Source organism: Podarcis vaucheri (assembly GCF_965113315.1).
Source record: "Podarcis vaucheri genome assembly, chromosome: 1".
NCBI classification, from domain to species: domain Eukaryota; kingdom Metazoa; phylum Chordata; class Lepidosauria; order Squamata; family Lacertidae; genus Podarcis; species Podarcis vaucheri.
The window spans coordinates 94800278-94825837 of NC_138759.1; the positions used below are offsets into that span (position 1 = coordinate 94800278).

The following is a 25560-nucleotide window of genomic DNA, read 5'->3' on the forward strand; positions in this document are numbered from 1 at the left end:
TCATCTATTTGTGCCAGGATTAATGTGAAAAGTCTGTGAGAATAGTCCAGTGAGAAGCCCAACCAATAGATGTCAGAAAATGAGTGTTGCAATTCCTTCCCCTTATGCAGAGGAGCTTTCCACAGCAGTACCTTGAGGAAGTGAGTTTGACAGCTAACGGTAAGAACTGGAGGACTGTATAATATGTACTCCACAAATAAACTTCTAATTTGAAATTGATTGTCCACCATTTTAGAGTGAGCTTGATACGACCAATTCTAGCTCAGAACTCTCTCTGCCACAGTGCCAGTTCTGAATGTACCAGTATGGAAAGAGTATGGCTTAAATATCCCATCCTGAGTCAGTGAAGCAGTCGGCAGCAGTAACTGGGCTTCGCCCACAACATAGTTTCAAAAGGGGCATGTCTGATCGTTTTAGCAGCAACTAGTTGCCCTAGAAGCCTAGTTTTCCACTATCTTTTACAAATAATCTTGGCCCATAGTATGTTGTGTAAATTATTAAAGCTTACAGAGAACTTTAAATTTAATTTAAACATTATTTAAATGTCAGGTTATTTATCTATTAGATTTCTCACCCTATGGCCACTTTCACTTCAAAGGGCCAATTCTATCTCAAATTCTCAGGATAAAGCTTGTTGAATTCTCTAGCTTTTACGACATCTGCAAGCTATCAAAAAGCTATATTGCCTCAAGCATCTCTCTCTCCCTACACCCACGTATCAGAATCTACATCCAGCCGCATCAACTTTTCTGGCCTTCACAAATTGTCTGGAGGTTGTGCTCAAACTCTTCCCAATTCACAGTGTTGCTAATGAGTGGCGTAAAAAGGTATCAGATTAACTCTTCTACAATTAAGGTGTATCACAGAGGAGAGGCCATGCTAAGGATAGGAAATTGAACAGACTGAGTGAAGTAAATACCAAGTGAGCAATCCATTTTGGGAGGGGAAGTAATAGATATTAAAATACAAAACTGTTACAAGTACACATCAAGCTGACTAGCAAGGCCTTGGGTATAGCAACAGGTAAACCTAACCGAGCAATGTTTCACCTTCCTGTTTTACAGAAATATGACGACCAAAAGGTTACAGCAGAGAAAAGTTCTTTTTCCATGGCTTCATCGCACAGCATTGCTGTAATATTTATATATTTAAATATATAAATTGGGCTGAATGCACAGTTTCTTACTAACTGATCTTCAGCCATGATTGTGTCTAGGTAAATGATTGCACAGAAAGTATTATTGGGAACTAGGCCTTTAAATGCTACAAGAGTACTGTAGGTGCAGGATGAAGCTGTGGTGATGTGGCAATATAGAAAATGTCTCATTCACACATTTAATAACAGCCAACATTTTATGAAAAAAGATATACTGAGGATTTTTAAGGGTAAAAAGATGTGTAAACTGGGACTGGTCATGTGAACCGGATGGCAATTCTTGTGCTTTACTAGACATAGGTTGTTGTGTGTGATAGTAACAATAAGCCTCAAAAGCAGAGTTTTACCAGTAGAAGATCAAATGACCTTTGTATCTTGGGAAAGCACAGAAAAACTGGGACACAGCAGACTATTGACAGAATGAAGTGGAATGGAAAAGTAACGGCTACAGAGCCAAAAGTTTTAAGAGGCTCTGGTCAAATGAGTGCTTGAAAAGGAACGTGTGCCCAGAACCCTCCAAGAATATAGAATTTGGACCAGCATAAATTAATAACAAAGAGCTATGCAACTTGGGGCAGAACTTCACATAAATGCCAAAAAAGTATGTCTTACCAAGCTATAGTCAGATTTATTTTAAAAATTATAACCTACGTTATGGTCCCCGAGAGGCTTTCAAAGCAGCTTACAAAATATGCTCACAACTGATTCTACACAAATTCACAAATATTTAACTGGACAAAGGACTACTGCAGTGACCTGAGAAACTGTTTCACCTGGAAGAAAGTTAAGGTAAAGGGACCCCTGACCATTAGGTCCAGTCGTGGCCGACTCTGGGGTTGCCAGCATGTGGCCAGCATGACTAAGCCACTTCTAGCGAAACAGAGCAGTGCATGGAAACACCGTTTAGCTTCCCACTGGAGCGGTACCTATTTATCTACTTGTACTTTGACGTGCTTTCAAACTGCTAGGTTGGCAGGAGCTGGGACCAAGCAACGGGAGCTCACCCCATCGCGGGGATTCAAACCACCGACCTTCTAATCGGCAAGTCCTGGGCTCTGTGGTTTAACCCACAGTGCCACCCGAGTCCTTGTAAGAAAGTTAGGATACAGTTAAATTTGTGCATGTGATAACAGTGTGCATTCAGCCACATGACTGTGATAGTGAGTATATGTGTTTGGGAGGCAGGACAGACTTCAGATGTGAATCACAAATAAATGAAATTTGTTGCCACAGACAATGTAAAGCAGCCCTTAAGTGCTGCAGCAAAGGTTAGAAGCTGATTTTGGCAGAACTAAGTTGTACTGATGGACATTACTTGACCAGAAGCAGCATCTGGCTAGTGGTAAAGAACTCTGTAGTTTGTTTCGATTCCCTCCCTGCCAGGAAGATGAATGCTGAGCACAAGCAAGAGACAACCACTCTCTGTGTACCTAAAGCCCTTATAATTACAGGAGCGTTGCTGCTTTGTCCTGCTGGGCTCCTATAATGCAGTTATATATCATAGCTTTTACCTTTTCCTAGGATACCATATGCAAAGTTACCTACATGGGGAACATTAAGATTCTTTGCCCAATTATACTTGCAAGGCTCATACTCAACCTGCAACCATCATAGCCTAGAATGGTAGTGTTCTGTGGGAAAATTCATATAAGGGCATAAGGAGCGTCTCCACCCCCATCATTCTGCCCGGACGCTGAGGTCCAGCGCCGAGGGCCTTCTGGCGGTTCCCTCATTGCGAGAAGCAAAGCTACAGGGAACCAGGCAGAGGGCCTTCTCGGTGGTGGCACCCGCCCTGTGGAACGCCCTTCCAGCAGATGTCAAAGCGATAAACAACTACCTGACATTCAGAAGACATCTTAAGGCAGCCCTGTTCAGGGAAGTTTTTAGCGTGTGATATTTTACTGTATTTTTGGTTTTTATGGAAGCCGCCCAGAGTGGCTGGGGAGGCCCAGCCAGATGGGCGGGGTATAAATAATAAATTATTATTATTATTATTATTATTATTATTATTATTATTATTATTAACGGGTTAATGTGAAACCCTTGTTCTCCCTCAAAACTATATCATGGAGGTGTACTCACACTTTCTCTACAATGTAAGCTCTAACCATTGACTATAAGCTGCTGCTTAATGCCAAGCTGTTACAGATTTTACAATGAGAAACCTTTGTTGTTGTTTTTTTAAAAAAGCCAGGCAGCACCCATGGGTTTCAAACTGCTGTGGGCAATTGCAGGATCCAAGCTACGTGTTGGTCGATGGAACCGGTGGGCTGAGCTGGCTCATGAGAAACCTCTTTTAACAACACAATGGCAGTGGGTATCAGAATGGAAGGAAATAACAGAGCTGACTGCAAGAGGAGTGCATCTTAACTCAAGATGATTAATAGGAATGCCAAAGTAGTGAAATGAGTCAATTCTCTTTTTTTGTCTTTCTAAACGCAGCAGAACAAAAGCATGTGATAGTGTGATGTGAAATGAATTGGACTTATTGAATGAATGTGAAAAATCCTGGATACCACTCTTAGTTATAGGATAGGAATAAAGTTAAATAGTGAATATCTAAGTTAGACCATAACAGTTTCTATGATTCACTCTGCAGGAAGCATGAACAATTTTGGTGCACTGATATTCTTCATAGGATCCCAAAGACACAACAATAAAATGATGAATCATTTATTTTCTTTTGGTACCAGCTGAGCTAAAGGTTAAAGTTTAGCTATCTTTAAAGAGAAGGAATCCTAGGTCATTTTAAGAACTGGTGAATTTTTTAATGTTTTTCCAGTATAACTAGGAAACAAGAAGTGCATAAAGAACAAGCTGTATTTTGTCCCAGAGTGTCCAAGTTATTTAATAAAAAATGTTCACCTGGTTCCATTATAAAAAAGCCATTCTCTAAATAAGCTTTGAAGTAAGCATTAAAATCACTTTTCGGACACAAAATTAATGATGCTTTTGAAAACATTTAAAACTTTAAAAACAAGCTCATTTTAAGAAAAGGCTTTTTAGATAACTTGTCAAGATGCTGAAAATATATCTGCTTATGCTTGCCAAATGCTACTTGATGTATTTGGACAGCTAATTCAAAGCCATAAAAAGTTCTCAAGTAGCATCCAGGTCAATTACAAATTAGTTATATTTTGAGTATTTCAATAAAACTGGGCCTTCATTTTCAAGAAAACAAGTAAAAAGAGCATTCAAGAACAGCAGGAAAACATCCCAGCTTGAGGTAATAAGATTAAGTTGCACCTATAGAACACATGCTCTTGTGCAACACTGCACTATTTTTAAGGCCCCACTCTCGAGGGAAAAAAATCAGTTGTGCAAGTACAATGAGTTACTGCTGCAATCATTGTAATGCAGCTCTCTCTCTAAGTTTGTGCCCTGAATTGCTAGGATTATCACCTCATCCAGACCTAGAGTCAGAAAAGTCTTTTGTGGGACTTCATTAGTCTGCCCATGGCAGTTCTAGAAAACTGTCAAAAGCATTCTATTTACAACAATACATGTAAGTATCTAGCATGCAATTTTTTAAAAAGGAATAAAGGAATCCTAATTCAGGCACCACAATTATTGTTATCACTCATACCATCAATATAAGGACATTATAATGCAAGTTTTTAATAAATAAATTAAAAGGTAAAATAAAAGAATAAGTGTTTCACTGATTTGGTAAGATACATGCCAAAAATGCAGTTTCACAGAGCAATGTTTTAAAAATTAAAAATTAAAATAAATATCAGTGTGGAAAGATATCCTTAGTAGGTTATCAAACTTTTTTGTTTTGAAAACTCATTTTAATACTCTGTATTATTTATAAACATTTGAAACATGTGTATCTATATGCACAGCTGTGAACAAAAGCTGTGATTACTCAGATTTCTTGTGTTCTTCAGGAAGGGAAAGTACTTTTCTTCTCTGATGTATCATATGAAAATACAGCTGAGGGAAGACTGAAAAACAGAAAACAATTATGTAAATAAAAGTTAGTATTTTTTTAACTTACACACAATTTAATATCATGTACTCTAGGGCTTTCACATGTATATCAGTGCCCCCAAAGCCAAACATATACTTCCTGCTCTCTTTTAATGAAGTGGAGGGAACCCCCCCCCAAAAAAAATACAAGATTGTTTACTTGTCAACCAAGGGACCATGAAGCCATTTCCCTTCTGTCCATCTTTAATTGCAAGATATAATGTATGAAACATTGTACATGACAATGCTCAACTTAATGGCAAGGTGATTTCTACAAAGTGCTTTGAAAGAGAACGCATATGACATATTTTATTTTACTATAAATGATAAGTATAATTATTGGTGCACCAGTAATAATTAGTATGTAAGTGGTTATTCAAGTAACACTCATTGCTCTACCTTTAGACGCAGTCAGAGTGTCTCTGTTGCCCACCACTTAGCCAGCTAGTCAATTCTATAATATCATATTCATTTGTATACCTCTCTATTCTATACCAGAACTTGGTTAAAACAAAAATGAATATTTTTTACACAAACACAGAAGCTGAGATAGCTCTGTGAAACAAACAGATGCATTAATTTTCTGCTCAAATGACACTGGATCTTGCTGTGAGAAAATATTGATTTGGTAAGATACATGCACAAATACAGCAATGTATCTTTCAGTATCATCTTTCCTTGAAAGCCCAATAAAATTTGCAACTTTCACTGGTCACTCTATGTACCCAATTATTTTTGCAGTTCTATTGCACAATGTGAAGCTTGTGCGCTCAAGCTGACCTTAGGAAACCACTAGAATGAAATGCACGAAAGAGAGCCTCATCTAAGGGCTTTTGTACGTTTTGCAATGTGTACATTTGTCATGTGGTCATGACAGTTTTTGAGTTTTAATAGATGATAACTATGATAAAAATATCTGCACAGGCAAATATGCCAGCATGGGATTAAATGAATTTTTCATTTCTATCACAAAAGCTAGGCTTCAAAAACTTATTATGCTCTATTACATGAAAGAGAAAACAAAGCTAAAACCCAAAGTCTTCTTTCAAAACATGAAAAAAAAAGATCAGTTGCAACTAGCACTCTTGAAACAAATATATATTCTCTTTTGCTTTCATCCCCTAATTGGAACATAAGAAGAGGGAGAGAATAGAAAAAGATGGCTATAGGTAAACTAAAGGGAAACAAGAATTCCACAAGTGCCAGAGGGAAATCAGCTTTTAAAACTATTAAAACATAGTTCAAAAACTTGCTTTTGTTCTATGCCTCAGTAACGCAGGATCTGTGCATTTAAATTTACTGCTATTTTTCACTGTTGAAAACCCACCTTTTATAATGCTTGCTCATTCTAGAACACTGAAACATGTACAGCTAAAATATGTTTCCAGGCATTTTAAACTGCTTTTAGTCTTAACAGCTACAGATCTCAAGGGTGGAAGCATTTAACTTAGTGCTATACTTACGTGGAATATAAGATAGCATAGTCAAGATCAGGAATGTATAGTAGTCAAAGGAGAAATTGTATTTGTTAGGTAAACTAATTGAAAACAAGTCGGACCGTCTGACATAGGGCAGAGCAGCATATATTGTGAGCAATTCTCCTAAAACTCCCATTGGATACAGTACGAAGAACAACGTGTACCTAAAACAAACAAAAACACAGATATGCAAAGTTACAGGTAGGTAGCCGTGCTGGTCTGCTGTAGTCGGAACAAAATTTAAAAATTCCTTCCAGTAGCAACTTAGAGACCAACTAAATTTGTTATTGGTATGAGCTTTTGTGTGTATGCTTCACATGTTCACTCAGAAATAAGTTCCACTACGTTCAATGCAACTGCAGAGTACATGAGACAAGGAGTATGAAAAGGTTGCTAATACAATGCAACGTAATATTTTCTATATGGCATTATATATATTAGTGCAAATAACAGATGCTGGGGGTCATTCATCAAGAATGGGGCCAGTGTGAAAAGGGAAGGAAATTTAACTATTTCCTCCTGCACTGGAGCCCTGCTATTTCGCACCATGGAAGCTTGTCTCTCGTGCCAAATAGTACCTTTAGAGAGAGTGATTTAGAAAACAACAACTCCACTTTCTATCCCATAGTTTGAAGTTAGTTTGTTTAGACAGGATTCTTTAAAAATTAAATTAAACTACTCTAACTTCACTCAAGCTTATTCTAGCTGCTGCACATAGCAGAAATGCAGCACCTGTTCCTCAGTATATATATCCCAACCCCGATCAGCCCCAACCAGTATATCCAGTGGTCAGAGATTATGAGACCTATAGCCCAACAACATCTGGAGGGTCTCAGGTTCCCCACCCCTGATGTAGCTCAAAACTATAGATGAGCATTATGCAAACCAGTTCTGTAGTCCCTGATTGTCCAAACTAATAAAACTTGGAGGATCACTAGCTTTTGCTTAGTTAGGACTTTTATTCAATAAAGATATATTTTCATTAATTCAACAATATTTCAAAGTACAAAATATTCTTTTATACAAGAAAATGTTAACAATGTGTAGAACATATGCAAATACTTTTGGTCCTGAACCAAAGTCACACCTTTCAAGTTGAAGCTAACTCTTTATTAGCAATAATGCATCTGCACAAACATGGCAGAGTGTTAAGCCTAATGAGCACAGCAGTTCATCCCCGAAAGGTCTTGCCCCATAGATCAGTTGTTGAGACTGAAAGTCCCCACCTCCCCACAGTTGTCTTAAGTTACCTCTTCTCCACAGCTTTTCCCAAGCAATTAAGAGATTGCACCTACGTGCAGCCAACCTCTCCTCCACCCTTTTCATTACTCTTCTGGTTCTGGGAGATAAAGGTAGAGGGGAACTTGTTGCAGCAGGAGAAGGAGACACCTATGCCTCTTCATCAGCCAGACTCATCTTTGCCTCTTGGCATCCCTCCTCCCCTGCTTCAGCTTCTGCCTCTGATTCTGGACTTAGACTCTCCCAGCTCACTAAGCCCTGCTACCACTTAGCTTCCAACACTTCCTCCCAGTCTTCTCCCTCTGATCACTCACCACTGTCCCACCACCAATCCCTGGGCTCTGAGCCTTCTTCCCTTGGGACTTCCCCAGCTGGTTCATCCCACCATTATCTGCATCCAGCCAGTTCATGACACCAAGTTTGTGAACTTGTATTGCATTGGTAACCTCAAGACTTAATTATTGTAATGCACTTTATTTGGTGCTGCCTTTGGTTCTGGTCCAGAAGCTGCTACTAGTGCAGAGTACAGTGGCCAGACTGCTCACAGAAGGGGAATACTAGGAACATGTTACTCTGATGTTAAGACAGCTGCACTGATTGCCGATTTGCTAGCTGGTCAGGTTCAATGTTCTTGTGTTAATTCACAAAGCCCTCAATTACTTGATCCCGAAGTACCTTGAAGGCCATCTAATCATTTATACTCCACCTCTATCACTGGGATCTTCTGATGGACTTCTGATAGTTCCCTATACCCCTGAGGTTCAGTTGGCCTTCATAAAGGACCAAACCTTTAGTGCAACAGGTCCTGTCCTGTAGAACTCCATAACTAGAGGTTCAGCAGGAGCCACCCCTACCTTCTTTCAGATGTCTTCTGAAATTGTACTGTTTAGACAGGCCTTTATAATGTGCATTTTTGCTTTATTCAACCAGTATTTACAGATGTTTTACACTGTGTTTTATATATATTGATAGATTGGTTTTATTGTATTTTATATGCTGTAAGACTCCTTGATATATTTTATGAAAATGAAGATTATTAATTTTTGAATAAAATAAATATGTCAACATTCTCTTTATTTTCTAGGACTGATATTTCTGTTTTGCAATTATTAGGGAAATATGCCCACTGATGTATAGTTTCTCAGGCTCATAATCATGAAGTGCTTAATGCCCTTACCTGGCCCATTTGATGAAGTAAGGAAGGTGGTTTAATAAGTTGAAAGTATAAAAGGAATAACGGACGATCTCTGTGATTGTCCAGGCAACAACAAAAAGGAGGATGCAGTCTTCATTTTGTACCTATTAAAGAAAAATACAGTTGCTGTAAGTTGAAAATAAATTATAAACTTTCTAAAATGACAAGCTTTTAAATCTACCTTTTCAAACTTTGTAATTCAGGTCCACAGGAAAGCAGAAATATTTATGGGGGGGGGAATAATACTCTTCTATGTAATTTGCCTTCTCCTTTGTAATTTCAAGGTTAGAATGCCTGTGCATACACATAAATTAAGTGTTGCTCAGAAATGACACAACATAAAAATCTGAGAAAGTTACCTTAAGTTGCTTGTAGTATGATTACGGAGTATATTTTTAAAAGCCTGCTTTTTAAATGAAAAATAAACAAAGGCATAACAGCTGACATAATGTCTAATTTCACCAGAGTTCATGATGTATACAATGTTTCTGTATGAAGGTATAAATATTACATCATTTGGTAATACAAAGTAACTAAGCTTGATGCATCATCCCATGCAAACATAACATTACATACTCGTCACACAAAATCATTTCCTAGAAAACCCTATAGCCAACAATTTCCAACTTCAGAATTACACAGTACCCTGTGCTTCACAAGCTTCCTATATAAGACTCAAGAGAAACAGGGAGGGGCTGGCTTTGCACCATCCTGGTACAGTGGTGCCTCGCAAGACGAAAAGAATCCGTTCTGTGATTCTCTTCGTCTAGCGGTTTTTTCGTCTTGTGAAGCAAGCCCATTGACGGATTAGCGGATTAGCGCTATTAGCGGCTTTTAGCGGCTTATCTGCTGATCGGATCAGCTGATAAGCGGCTTAGCGGCTTAGAAAAGGGGGGGGGGAAACCAGCAGGAACTCGCAAGACATTGTCGTCTTGCGAAGCAAGCCCATAGGAATTTCGTTTTGCGAAGCACCTCCAAAACGGAAAACTCTTTCGTCTAGCGAGTTTTCCGTCTTGCGAGTCATTCGTCTTGCGGGGCACCACTGTACTTGCCTGGTCTGCTCTGCCAGCCAGCAAATGTGTGTGCTTTATTATTTCTTAATTGACTGTGTTGGCTGTATTAGCATTCCATGAACAGAATACTTTTCACAGTTTATTCTTCTTGCAAATACAGATTTAGGCAAGAATAAAATAAAGTGCACAGGATATGGTTTTATTTTGACAGTTTTCCTCACTAACTTGTTTTTGATTTCTCAACTATGCTCTAGATCAGGCATCCCCAAACTCGGCCATCATCCCTAGCTAACAGGACCAGTGGTCAGGGATGATGGGAATTGTAGTCCCAAAACATCTGGCAGGCCGAGTTTGGGGATGCCTGCTCTAGATTATTTTCCACTTTTCTCTTAATAAGCATGAGCAGCATTCAGATTGATGCTTAGTGAACTTGCCTGAGATTTCAGATATCAAGTAGCAGAAAGGCTACAACATGCAAAGAAATAGCTAACAACTTGACCATTCCAGGAATAAGAGCAAGCACATTCTTCAAACATTACTGAATTGCCCCATGCAATTACTATTAAATATTAGGAACAAAGGATCCAGAAGGAATAACATGTAAACAACAAAATGCATGTTTCAGATTCCGGAACACCATTTGATTAGGCTTGATCAGAAATAATGTAAGACTTCTTCTTCAAGAAAGAGTTAGATATGTGAGAAAGCAAGCAAAACATTAAGAGTTTCTCATTCAAGATCCTAAGAAGAATATGGCAGATTTAACCAAAAAACACACATTATTCATGCATCCACATATCATCTTACAAAATCCGTAATAGCTGAACTTGTTCAGGGAGGTCAGGTATGTAGGTATTCCTTCAGGGGGAGGGGGGGAAGCAAAAGTTTTTTTGTTTTTTGTTTATTAAGAATGTAGGTAACACTCATCTCACAAGGAAAGGAATGCTAATGTGAACCTGTCAACTAACTCTTCATCTGAGATACTTGGGAACCTGATAGAGTACAATACAGTTTTGACTATTTTTATTGCCAAATTACTTGAACTGTTTTCTAACATGTTACAAATAATCTGGATTCTATTTGCACATATAAAATGCTGCATATTGGATATTTGGAAAGTATGTTCACTTCCTCTGTCCTACAGTTACACTTCCTTTGAGTCAAGTGGGGCTACAACATGCTGCTTGTACAACAGCAAAAAGCAAACGCCAATCAGGAAAGCGTGGCCTTTAAGTGAGCTGCTGCCAGTTTAACAGTCAGATAGGGATTTGACTCTCAGTGGGAGAGGGACTGTCAGATGGTTCAAAACCTAAACTGTCCACACTGAGTGGGGTTAGCTACGCAGTGCAACTCAGTTTTTATTTCGTGACAGGAAGTTAAATCTTAGAAGGGGCTGAGTGGGTGGATGCTGCTGCTTAGAACTTGATAGCCATTTTAGGTGAAAAGTCTACCTGAGACTTGATTTGTAGGAGACTGCTGCTTAAAAAGTTTCTCTGAAAGGAGTGTGTATTTTAAACCAAGCTGTGTGCCTTATGAAACCACCAAGCGTTAAACTTCCCTAAAGTATAATTAAATAAACATATAGTTTTGTTCCAGAAGTGCTGCCTCACTCTGAATCCTTGGTTGGGGAGAGTGGACACTGGGCAGCTGCCACAAAAATAAAACACCTCACAGCTGAGAAATTTTAGAAAGCTACCATAAGCAGTTAATCATAGACCTCTACTGTGAAAACAGGGGGAGTTTTATCTGTTAATGCACCCATAATATTGGTCATGCACCTATATTCAGTGAGGGTGTCTCTCACAAATGGATACTTTTTATTTTTTAATAGTGTTTCTATATTAGCCATGTAAATAAAATTACAGGAAGTAACAGCCCAGTTAACCAAAGTGTAGAGATTGACATGAAAGTGGGAACTTTTGATGCACTGTCCCTTTCCAAACAATGAATAGTTAAACCAGACCTACATATATAATTTCCAACCCTTAGAAAACTGTGAATCTTGTTTCATGTATACTAAATAGCTATCTGAAAATGGCAAAGACAGGCAACTTAAACCAAGTTTTAAGTCCAAAGTTTTGAAAAGAAGTTCACTAGTTAATTTGTTTTACATGATTTCCATTTCCATTCCCCACCCACCTGCATGCTTCTTTCCACACTACCTTATCTGCACAGTAGGTGGGAAGATACAACTGCATCAGTGGGCAAGGAGCCAGCACAGATGTTACAATTAAGAGTTCTGGAAACACATCTCACAAAAACAGCTGATCCTGAGGTGTCCACCAAAAACACACACAGTGGACCCAGTAAAAGGAACAGGAAATATACAAAAGAGTACAAACATTTAGTTCTAGGGAATAAATGGATCTTTTTCTTGCTCTCTTTTAACTTACCTCTTTTACACTATGTGTTACAGCCCATGTCAGAAAAACTCTTGACATCACCTGGAAAGTAGTTAGCACAACAGAAGAGGGAACAATTCCTGAAAAGAAAGTTTATATTGGTCTATATCCTCAGTTTACATAAATATTTATATACCATTATTTCATGAAATATAACAAAATGGTTTACAATGAAAGGACATAAAAACATACAGTAAAAATGATATAAAAGATTAAAATCAGGCGTCAAAGAACCATTGTGGAAAGGTGTATTCTCAACTGCCTACATAGGCCTGGTAGAATATAATAGATTCAACAGGTGTTTAAAAGTTGCAACAGAAGGCACCTGCTGAATCTCTATCTCTGGTATCCAAAAAATCATACTGATGATGCTAAAGGCTCTATTTCAAGTTGTTTTAAAATGAGCCTTACCCACTCAAGGAATAACCAACAACACTCCTGCTGATGATATCAGTGACTGAGCTGGGATATTAAGGTTCAGGTGATCCCTAGTGCTCTAGAAACCTTCATTTTAATCACGTTCTGAAAATGATTTTTACAATATAACATTGTTAACATGCATTCCATATCTTTAGTGTGAAGGGGCACAGTTCACGTATTTTCTTTAGAAGTTTCAAGTGCCAGATCTTGTAAAACAATAATAAACTATTATATTGTAGGTTTTGTAAGGTTCTCACTTTTTGCATTAGATCTTCTTCTTTTTCTTCCTTTTTTTTGAGTACCTGACAAATAAGTACCTGACAAATGTCTCTTGAGAAAGATGTCAGATGTCAAAGAGATAAGCAATTACAGTCATACCTCGGAAGTTGAACAGAATCTGTTCTGGAAGTCTGTTCAACTTCCAAAATGTTCAGAAACCAAGGAAGATCCTGCAACCAATCAGAAGCCGCGGAAGTCGCTTCGGACGTTCAGGTTCCAAAAAACATTCACAAACCGGAATACTCATTTCCAGGTTTGTGGCGTTTGTGAGCCAAAACGTTCGTGTCGCAAGGAGTTCATCAACCAAGGTATGATTGTATATGACTTTTTGCAGACATCTGAAGGCAGTCCTGTTTCAGGAAGCTCTTATAGTCAAATGGGTGGGGTACAAGAAACTTGTTGTTACTACTATTATTATCAAGAGTCCTTGGGTCTCGGTCTGACAGCTCTGTGAGCTCGTTCCAGACTATTAACTTCCAGTTTCAGGTCAAGACACAATATGTTAAACAAGTTAATAATGGAGGGTTTAATGTCCACCTATTTCCTCTATAATTCCATGTACATTCACACATCTTCTCCAGATGTTTCTTTACACTCTGCACTGCCTTTTTAAAAATAGCTTTCTAATCATTTTGTTGTTGACTGACAAGTCTAAAGCTTCAGAGGCTGTTGTTTATTCCAGTCAGTAAGTTTCTGTTTTGGCAGTTCTTCCCAGTCATTCATTAACTCATATTTCAGCCTTTTTCACTGTGTAGCAAGGTCTTTGTTTTTATTTTTTATCTCCTATATCGGTGCCTAGAGTCTCAAAGGCTAGAGTCTCAAATGCAATTATAGAGGGCCCTATTTGCTGTAAGGGGAGGAAAGTTGTTGCTTTTTCTTTGGGTCTGAAATAATTCATAAGGCTTGCTGCCTTACCTCATTGTGCTGATGCCAGCATACCCTCTCAGGGGACTTAGCTTGAAATCCTCATGGTGCTGTTGGGGTCAGTGGTAAGCCTAATTAAGAAGCTGGGATCTGAGAGACCACAAACATTATGTCCATCTTGTGGGCACCCCTTTTTCTTTTTTAAAAGGGTTAGAAAACCTAAAGGCGAACAGACCTCTTCAGAGTCTGTTTCTTTTTAAACACCCGATATTGGGGACAAACAACAGGGATCAGTGATCTCCATCATGGCTTATTTGTGAGATTCCCAGATGTATCTTTCTGCCTACTGTTGGTGCCAAGAACAGAACAAAATAACCTAAGGCTTGATCCGGCAAGGCATTCCTTGTGTCCTTACAAGAATGGCATTGTTACACATCATTTTTTGCTCAACAACCAAGCCTTGTTTTACTAAGCAGAAATTTCCAAAGATAGTACAGGACAATGACAAATATAGATGGGTGATACAGAGCACTCTGATATGTAGTAACAACCTGTATTACATCCTGAATTTGCAAGTTACTTTGGAGTCATATATTGACACTCTCATTATGCAATTCAAACCTCCCCCACCTTACCCTGATGTTCTACAGAGTGGTCAGGCCATTGCCACATCATCAGGCAGGAGATAGACTGTTGTGGCAGCATGGAGCTGGTACAGTGATTGGGCCCAATGCTTTCATGGGATGGCACTGAAATAGCTCAGGCTCTAATGGCTCCTGGACTGGCTCAGCCCTGCCACATATTCAGAACACCCCATTTAGGGTGCTTCTTCTGGGTACTGCCAGTGGGTATCCTGCCTTTTGCTCTCCCACCAGCACATTTTACAGGCAGAACAGGGAGGCTGGCAATGACAAGAGGCTACCTTGGCCAGAAAAGCTAATCAGAAGTACAGCTCCACTCCCTCCTGTACAGTGTAAGTGGGGTTTGGAATCCTCCTTAGAATAGGCATTAGGAAGAAGAAAAAGTGTGAAATTAGAAATGTTTATCATGCTTTATATTTTTGCTATTATTTTTTTTTAAAAGAATAAAGTGAATAAGCTACATGAATCCAGTAACTTACCTATTGCGCAATGCAGAATCTAGAACAAAAAGAACATATAAAGTCAACAAAAACAAAAACAAAGACCAAGCCAAGGACTCAAGCATTACACAACTTAAATAGTTTTGAGCAACTAACTACTCAACTCAACCAACTGGGAGAGGGAATAATCTCCCAACTATATTAGATCCTCAAACAATTGGCTGCCCTTCCTCTCACTTCATTAAGACTAAAATGATATATATATATATTTTTGGAGAAGAATTAGAGGAACAACTCTAGGAACAAATTTGGAATAAACTACCATTTAGCTCCATCTCAGTTAGAACTCAAGAAAATGCTTTAATGATAGCACATCGCTGGTACATGTGCCCAGCCAGATTGTATAGAATTAATCATAACACATCCAACCTTTGCTGGTGGTAATACAATTTACCTGGTTCTCTAGTACACATGTGGTGGTCTGCTTTTCTTTTGGGAAGTTTTTCAAAAAATTAATCAAATGATGGGACAATTGCTACAAACCAGAATTTGCCCTACTATCTTACTTTACTCCTCAGATTAAGAACATAATCAAGGCTGCACAGAGCCCCCAGCCCCCCCCCCAGTATCCATGGCCCCACCGGGACCAAAAACACCCCCTCAACGGCCCAGCAGAGCTCCAAGGCCTGGAGGCCTCCAGAGGTGAACAGAAAACAATAAGCAAAAAGCACCCCCCCCCAGCCGAACACCAGCTTGCTGTAGCCACTGCTGCCACCACCACCAAGGGAGAGAGGTAGGAGGGTACTGGAAAGGCCAGGGAGGCCGTGAGGAATCACGCAGCCTAGCCCAGGCCCAACCATGAGCCTACCTCCCCGGTGCCTGGCATGAAAAGTGCAGGCTGAGGGCGGGGGGGGGGGACCATGCACCGGAGACCACACCAGGAAAAAACAAACGCAACACGGGACCTCCCCACTGGAAATTAATTAATCAATTAACTTATTTATTTTATTTGATTTTTAAAATATCTTTTATTTTTTATTGTTATTTTCTTTGAAGAACTGTAATGGCGTCCATGCAGGAGGCCTGAACCATTGAAGGTCACTTCTGGGGACTGCCGCCTTAGCCCTAAGCCAGGAACCCGATATCCAGGCCTCATGGGCCCTGCAGTGAAATTAAAACTGCCTGTGAATCAAAATTACCACCAATACATTTTTTAATTATATACACAACCCCCTTTTCATTAATACCATTAGTTTTCATTTATTAATAAAAATAATAAAAACAATGCTTTTATGAATATGGAGGTAAGAACTCCAGACTATGAGCAAACAGATGCAGGGAAAAATTCCTCAAAACAAGAATATACTGTGTCACTAAAAAAGAAGAAATAACTTCAGAATTTGCTGATTTTTTTACGCCAAACTATACATCTCCCACACCACCACCTGAACAGGAAATCAGAAGATTCCTAACAGGGCTGACCATGCCAACCTTAACTGCAGAGGAACAAGAATTCATGGACAGCCCTATCACCCCTGAGGAAATAGAGACAGTATTCAAAATCCTGAAACTACACAAACCAAGGTTACAAGATATTCACATCAATCCTGCCTAACCGCTTAAAATCTTCCTACACAAACTAGTCACCCTGGACCAGGCAGGCTTTACCCCTGGTCGCAACGTAACAGACCCCCATTAGAAACTGCTGGATCTGATAGAATACAGCAAAATGACCAAACTCCCACTGGCGATCATGTTCCTAGACATATTTAAAGCCTTTGATTGCTTAGAATTATCTATTTGCAGTATTAACTAACATGAAATTTGGCCCCAACTTCCTACAAACCCTCAAACAAATTTACTCCCAAGCCTTAGCAAAATGCAGAATTAACAATATGAACTCCAATACCAAAGCAATACAAAGAGGCACAAAACAAGGATGCCCACTGTTTCCCGTCCTAGTCATCTTGGCCCTGGAATCCCTAGCAATCTGACTCCAAGCAGCCCCAGATATCAAGGGTGTGGAAAAAAAGGTAAAACATACAAACTAGGGCTCTTTGCAGATGACCTGATGTTCACAACACCAGACACCATAAACATAACAACCACCCTAACTAAAGAACTCAACACATTTGCAATGGGGTCGGGCCTACAAGTAAACTTTGCAAAATCTGAGGCTATGTGCTTCAACACTCTCCCGCTCTGCCTGCATACCCAAAAGGAATTCACCAACATCACAAAGATAAAACTCTGCAGCACCAAATTCAGGTACCTAGGGGTTCAAATAACCAGAAACCTCAATAAACTATGCCTCTACAATTACAAGCCCAGGTGGCGACAAATCAACAGAGACTTGAGGAAATGGAACAACACCAACTTCACACTTTCAGACAAAATAGCCATGATCAAAATGATCACCCTCCCACAACTAACCTATTTATTCCAAACCCTCCCTATCTGGATTCCCCCAGAAAAAACTACACTCATTTATTTTCTCACACAAATAGCCAAGAATAAGCCCCAAATACCTGCACTTCCCCTCCTCAGAAGGAGGATGGGGAATCCCCAACACAAAATCATATTACATTGCCAACCAAGTACGCCACATAATCCCGTATATTCTAGAAGAAAAGACAAAACAATGGGTCCACTTGGAGAGAGACACCATCGAAAACATTCCCAAAAGAAGCATACCCATTTCTTCAAAACAAACTAAAGAAAATCCCCACAACACTGAACAGGCTCACACAGAAAGGAAAGTCCCCATTCCCCCTAACCCCTCTGGCCTATCACTCACTATTCCAACATGCAGCTCAAAACCTCCAGATAAAAACCCCGGCAAGCCAAAGACCTACACTGTCTAAAAGACTTCTACAAAAACAACAAACCCATACCAAAACAAGAAATACAAGACAAACTAAGGAACACCCAAATACCTTGACTAACACACCATCAACTACAGGTCTTCTTAAACAATCCAGCAGTAAAATCAGCAGCCGCTAGGCCCTTGACCACCTTCAAAAACCTTCTCCTGATAGCAGAGGGACACAGCAAAGGGATGGTATCCACAATATACAAAATACTGCTCCATAATCACACAAACCCCCATGATGCAATCAAAGAACAATGGGAGCACGACACAGGCTATGAAATTAACCCCACCCAATGGACTAGAATGTGGCCTAAACCTCCCTTTAAGACCATATCAGCCAAAAGGGAACTCACTCTGAAACTCACCACAGAAACTGGCATTGATACGCCTAAGAACCTCACCAAGATGTTGGAGAGCCTGCACCTCCACAGGCACATAGCTCCACATGTGGTATGTGGAATGCCCTAAATTCCAACCTTTCTGGCCGCGGTACTACAAAAGATATGCAAAATAACTAAACAGGTATTAGAACTCACTCCAGAACTGGCCCTACTAAACATCTTCCAAGATCATAACAACCACCCACATTACAAAGAGCTCTCAGAGAGTAAACATGGACCAATGCAGGCTTCCTCAACCTCGGCCCCCCAGATGTTTTTGGCCTACAACTCCCATGAGCCCTAGCTAGCAGGACCAGTGGTCAGGGATGATGGGAATTGTAGTGTCAAAACATCTGAAGGGCCGAGGTTGAGGAAGCCTGGACCAATGGTATCGAATTGTATGGGAAATGGCCTTAACCAATAAACTGAAACTGACATGGGGACAAATAGAAGAGGATGCCTTCACCCCGGTATGGCTTTATCACATACACAGTCCAACAAGACAACAAGAATCCACTGACAGCAGCATAAAAATCAATCTGGCTTACCTAACCAACAAGCCCTCCCCCCCTCACAAATGCAAGCAAATCCCACTGCAGCCAACCACAGATAACTAACCACACTCTGCCCCACAATACCTCTCACTACCAAGCAAATGTAATAAACAAATAGAAAGAGAAGCTACCCAGTTGACGCTGACACAGAACCCCACATGTACACTATACAAAAGGATATAAGCCTCACCACCCCTCCTCTCCCCCCTCTTCTTCCCCAATCTTATACTGTACTCAACACTAATGTTTCACAACAAATGTAACTGATTTGTAAGAAATATTGTACAACCTGAAAAAAGAGACAAGGCATGTACTTTTGTAAACCAAGAAAATATTTAATAAAAATAAATTTAAAAAAGAAAAAAGAAAAAAGAACACAACCAATAAATACTTCATTCCCCATATATTAACTGCAACTAGAAGAGTTGATTAGTGATTGCAAAAAGTGAGAAAAATTTCAGAAGTATGGGACATTGTGCCTATAGACAAATTAACAATTTCACAAAAGGAATATTGATCTGGGGACGAGGGAACTCGCACATTCTATACCATATGCATATGGCATCCTTTTATTGATTTTGGTTCTATCGACTCATGGAACCTTATGGGGAGACATTTGTTTGGCTTTCTTGGAATGTTTAAAACCACAAACATCAGCCACTATTTTTCTTTCTTTTCTGTAAAACTATAAAGCTCTCTTGGTTTTATAGTAAAGGGAACAAAGGCACTAGGCAATGGTCTCTAGTGTTGAAAATTAAATTAAACCTATTAATTAATTATAACCTATTTTTTCAATTACAATTATGCTATTTAAGAATGGTTGCAGAGGGGCAATCACCAGAGAGTAGAACTTCAGAAAATAAATTAACTTGAAAATAATAGTTTCACTGCATAATGTCAAATTCACTTTGATGCTATTGTTTTCATGTTTCAGATTTCACTTCTGATGTAATGAAGGAAACCAATACTTACCAGTGGTCTATCTATCAAAAGGGATAGAATTCAATGCAGGAGCAAGTTAATGAATGAAATGCATAGGAAATACAAAACTTTATTTCACTGCAATTAGAAGGCCATGTTCCCTGGTACACATACCTCAACCAAAGCTCCAGTTTGGAAGAACTTCAATGGTTTTTCTATTGAATAATAAAGATTGTGGTAGCTACCCTTGGTGAGGTATGCTCTGACTAAACCAACTGCTATAACAAGCCACCTAGAAGAAAAAAGGAGAGATTGCAAATGCTTTGTTAATGCCTATTGAAAAACAACTAAGGATCTTCTGACTGAAAGCAGGAACTAGTGCCGCTCTAGGTTTATAATAGGCCTTTGGGCAAGACACCTTCATGGGATGCCAATTCCTCAGGGAGTCTACCCCCTCACCATCACTACTGACAGTTGCTGAGGCTGCTTCTCTTTCTTAGCTTTGCTACACCTTGGAAAGAGACAGTGAACAATCAGGCAGTGGCAGTAAGTCCTGTTCCACCTCTGCTGTTTGTTTACTCATCCTCTTTTTAAAAAAATTATGGTATGCCCAGTGACCTATAAAGCAGATGTTAACAGACTGGTTTTAAGAGCAAAAAGACATTCAGGAAGGTTAGTCCTAAACCTTTGCTATGGCTGTACTTAGCCTCCCTGAAACCTACCCCTCATTGTCACTTTCCTCTCAGCTGGGCTGCTGTAGGCTGCAGGTTGTGGTGGGCACCCACTTTATGTATGGTTGGGTAGACCCACATTTAAAGAGTTGGCTGTGCTTTTTAACATCTAGTTACATTCTAAGAACAGGAGATGAAATTCATACAATGTAGTAACATTGCATTATAAGAAAAATAAAGGCTCATAAAGCAATGATTTTTAAGTTTTTATTCTCCTCTTTACCAGTACCAAGCAATGATTAAAAAGAAGCAGTTATATCTGGTGTAATTAGATGTAAGTGTCATGATTAAAAATGATAGTGTTAGTTGCAAAATCAAATTAAACAACCTTTTATGATGGATGGATATTAGAGGATGCTATCTTCTGCATTACTACATACTGTAAAACAACTGTAAAACATTTCTTTTCCAAACTGCATATGTAGTTTTTTTCATTTGATGTACACAGTTAATATGCAGATATGCTTTTCACTGCAGCTTTTAAACATACCTTTGCACTAAACCAGGGCAAGATATAACCTTGTCTTTTCAGGAGATGGCTAAAAATACATTTTGTTTGTACATGTACTCTGTTACTAAAGCACACAATCTCAAATAATTATTCTGAAAAGATGCCCAACACAGAAAAACATGAATGCATTTTTGAGCAATATAAGTTTAACAATTTTTTTACTATACACATTACTATGAGGATGACTGGTGGGAGTTTATTAGAAATTAACAAAACTTTCACTCTCCTAGCATTACTGAAATGCTCAAATATCACTACCAATTTAAAATCACATATATAGGCATATTGCAGACTAAGTTATGGGCTGTACACAAGGTATCAGGAACTGACACACCCAGGCTGGCTTCACACATTTCAATGGGTACTAGGCATAACTGTCACAATCAACAAAGAACAGCGGCCAATCTTGACTCCTTAGCCTAGAGCAAGTATTTTGGCACCATACAGATTTGTGTTGCGCTATGACTATCTGGATACGCATTGCATTCCAGTGACCATTCCCAGTCATTTAGTATGGCACACATTATTATTACTGTATTATTATTACCTTGCCTATCTGGCCGGGCTGCCTCAGCCACTTTATCACTGTACTGTATACATTTTTATTACAGTATTATTGTACACCAACACATTATTACGATAATTGTCTATTCTTGTTGAAAGTGTGGGTGTGTGTGAAAAGTAGCATTAATGTTCCTCAATTAAAAGAGGGGCTCAAAAGGGACAGAAGTTGCTATTATTCCAATACCAGCCAAGAACGCTACAGAAGACCTGCCTTGCTCTGTCAGAGGCCAAGGTCAGCACTAGGCCAGCCCCCTCCCCCGTCACCCTAGGAGAGAAGGGAGCAAGCAGGCTGAGGCGACGGTGGGGAAGCTTCCGTTAGCTTCTCAGAGCGCATATATATATATATAATGGGAGCGGGAGGGAAGGAGGCCTTCTTGGTTCCGTTCAGACGAGGGGGAAAGATCCTCTCTGTCACACCCACACCCACCGCACCGGCGCTCGCTCACCCGGCTGTCATGACCACGTTGTAAATGACCAGGTAGGCCGTGGCCAAGGCTCCGGGGCCTTTCCGCCGCCGGGAGCCCGCCTGCTGCTGCTGCCCACTGATCCCGTAGCCATTATCCGCTCGACGGCTGCCGCCGCCGCCGCCGCCGCCGCCGCCACCGAAGGCCGCCATTGCACTTTCTGTCTCTTCGGCAGCGCTCTTCCTTCTCCTCCAGCGACCCGGCGCGACTGCGGCTTTGCCTTTGCCCCCGCGTCTACTTCCACTTGGCAGGGGAAAGAGGCGGCGCTGAGAAGAAAGCGCCGGCGAAGGGAAGCGGCGAGGAGCGGGGCTTGCCGGGCCTCTCCCTGCGGCTGACGCGCTCCGCCTACTCCGGGGCGGGTGTGGGGCCGCTGCCCCGCCTTCCACCTGGCAGGGCGAAGCGACGCCATGGTCAGAGTCCAGAGCCGCCAGCGCCTAGCACGGGATGTTTTCGTTTTGTCCCAGCAAGCGCAGCATAAACCTACCGTGGCATAAATGTATACCTGCCGCTACCAGGTAATTGTAATGCAAAGGCGTGTACTGGTCAGGTTGGTATTGCACTTGCGTACCACTTGCGTTTGCTGTTGAGCCAGTTGTCGAAATCGCCAACGCTGTTCACAGAGTTAATCCTATAAGCACCTATTTATCAGGATTCATGTGCCATTCTCCTCCTAAGGACGTTTAAGAGGTCTAGATGGTGACCATCCAGTTTTAGATTCGCAACCACCCTGTGAAGGTTGCTTAGCTGAGAAATAATGCCTACCACCACACCAGGGACACCCAGCCAGCTTTGAGGCAATTGGATTGCAGCCCAACCTGAGGTGCAGCATAGTCGCCTTGTAACCTTGGCTCCCTGAGACAGACGGATGCCAATCAAATAAACATTGAGTCTGCATGTATGTGCTGGGTCTGAAGAGGTTAAAGCCTTCTGAACTACAGCATCACATTTCATAAGGGGACTTGGGCGGCGCTGTGGCCAGAGCCTCTTGGGCTTACTGAATGGTGTTCTGTCTCACCAGAAGCGGTTTAGTCATGCTGGCCACATGACCTGGAAAAGCTGTCTGTGGACAAATGCTCGGCCTGAAAGCAGAGATGAGCGCCACACGCACCCCATAGTCAAATTTGACTTGACATATAACCGTTCAGGGGTCCTTTACCTTCTTACCTTTCATACTTTATCCATTTACATGGGTCAAACAGTGGGACGCGGGTGGCGCTGTGGGTAAAACCTCAGCGGCTAGGACTTGCCGATCGTATGGTCAGCGGTTCGAATCCCCGCGGCGGGGTGCGCTCCCATCGTTAGGTCCCAGCTCCTGCCCACCTAGCAGTTCGAAAGCACCCTTAAGTGCAAGTAGATAAATAGGTACCACTGTATAGCGGGAATGTAAACAGCGTTTCCGTGTGCTGCGCTGGTGCTGGCTCGCCACAGCAGCTTCGTCACGCTGGCCACGTGACCCGGAAGTGTCTCCGGACAGCGCTGGCCCCCGGCCTCTTAAGCGAGATGGGTGCGCAACCCCAGAGTCGGACACGACTGGCTCGTACGGGCAGGGGTACCTTTACCTTTACTTAACAGTGGTGCAGCTACCAAACAACACATAAGGGGCTCTTACAATTATGGACTTGCATGGAGTATTCGCTATGTGTACTCACTAAATACAACAGCATATTAAACAGCATTGTCACCCCAATCCTCTATGCTCTAGTTGAATGTTGCTTTTTTGTTTTTGTAAAATTGTAAAAATAAAATCAATAATAGTAGTTAGAATCTAGACGTTTTAACTGGTAAATCGATTAATTAAAAGCTTTAGTTGTTTGCTCACTCTAGTTATAATGGGTTACAAATTAAGGGCACAGGATTGTATTCAACTAAACTGTCCGGGGACCATTTACCTTTACCTTTACTCAGAGAAGACTAAACCAATGCTGTTAATGTCAATTACTTCAATGGGTCTACTCTGAGTAGCTCTGCTTTCTTTTTAAAACCATGTTTGGTTCTGGGTATTACAGTAAATAGGAAATAAAATACTAAATATGTCCTTTTCCTTACTATTAGTAGTAGTGTTCTGCCCAGGGGCGGTGGAAGGGGTGTGTAGTAGGTGCGGGCCGCCCTAGGTGTCACCACTGAGGGGGGTAACAAAACGCTGGGAGGCACTCACTGCGGCACCTGCAGCGTGCCTGAGCCACACATCTCTCCTGGGAGAGACGTGTTGGCTTGTGCGTGCGCAGGCTCCGCGCTGCCCAAACGTTCTGCCCGCTGCCTCCCCCTCAGCTGTAGGGCGGCTGAGTGGAAGGAGGCAGGCAGACTCCGGAGGCCCCGTGGTACACCCCGCCCCAGGTGCCCAAGCGGCTTCCTCCGCCGCTGGTTCTGCCCCCACAGGTTATTAATCTTGTATTAGTATTAGGTAGAAAGAATAACAACATTGCCCCTTTAAGAAAAGGTAGTGCCTCCCCCCCTTTTTTTAGACCTCAAAAGTGTTTGGGAAATGTAGGCACAGCAATACTCTAGTTTCTATTGTCTCTGCCTCCCAGAGCAGAAAAATACCTCCCTTCCATTGGCTCTGCCCAGAGGGAAGAAATCTCCCTTCCTCCTAGAACTCCTTCCTTCTTCTATAACTCCATGAACTCTATAAATAACAGCCTATTGGAATGTGAGTAATATTTCTACATGTGCCTTGATTCTCTTCAATAAATCTATGTATGAGAGGTTTATGGAGTTTTGTTGAATACTATCCAGATTGAGAGAGGTCTCAGGACAGAATAGTTAACATTAATTAAATTGCATGCTGTTTCACATTCGTTTTAATATCTCAATCAGCCTTTTGTGTTAAAGTTTTGGCCTTTGAGTAATATACAGATTTTTTGTGTGTTGCTATTTAACTAAAACATAAATATTGTTTATTTGGTTAGCAGCCTTAATTGCAGTATATTTACTGCAAGTGAAAAATGTTGATATACAAATATAATACTGATACATAAATATAATATCTAAACCTTCCTACAATTTCCACACCAATTTCCAATAGAAAAAATAAATTTTGTAATGTGTGAAGCAATCCTATGGGGAAATGGCATCATGTGCAACCTTATACAGTGGGACCTCGGGTTACATATGCTTCAGGTTACAGACTCCGCTAACCCAGAAATATTGCTTCAGGTTAAGAACTTTGCTTCAGGATGAGAGCAGAAATTGTGCTCCAGCGGCGCAGCAGCAGCAGGAGGCCCCATTAGCTAAAGTGGTGCTTTAGGTTAAGAACAGTTTCAGGTTAAGTATGGACCTCCAGAACGAATTAAGTACTTAACCTGAGGTACCACTGTAGAAGCATGGAATTGTTGAGTTAGAAGGTACTCTGAGAGTCATCTAGTCCAACCCCCTGCAATTAGGAATGTCAACTAAAGCATCCAGGACTTCTGTTCATTAAAATTATTGTGACTATAAAAGTTGCTTCTATGGGAATTTTTTTC

General features: G+C 40.7%; 1 protein-coding gene across 1 annotated transcript; it reads right to left on the reverse strand.

The window, feature by feature from the left end:
* Positions 1 to 3813: 3813 nt before the first annotated feature.
* Positions 3814 to 22454, reverse strand: HACD2 (3-hydroxyacyl-CoA dehydratase 2). The gene is made up of 7 exons (XM_082235763.1): positions 22082 to 22454; positions 20004 to 20121; positions 15142 to 15160; positions 12450 to 12538; positions 9026 to 9147; positions 6595 to 6773; positions 3814 to 5106 (listed from the first exon to the last, which is right to left on the reverse strand). The coding sequence occupies exons 1-7, from the start codon at positions 22249 to 22251 to the stop codon at positions 5024 to 5026; spliced, it is 780 nt and encodes a 259-aa protein (XP_082091889.1). The 5' UTR covers positions 22252 to 22454; the 3' UTR covers positions 3814 to 5023.
* Between the last annotated feature and the right edge of the window lie 3106 nt (positions 22455 to 25560).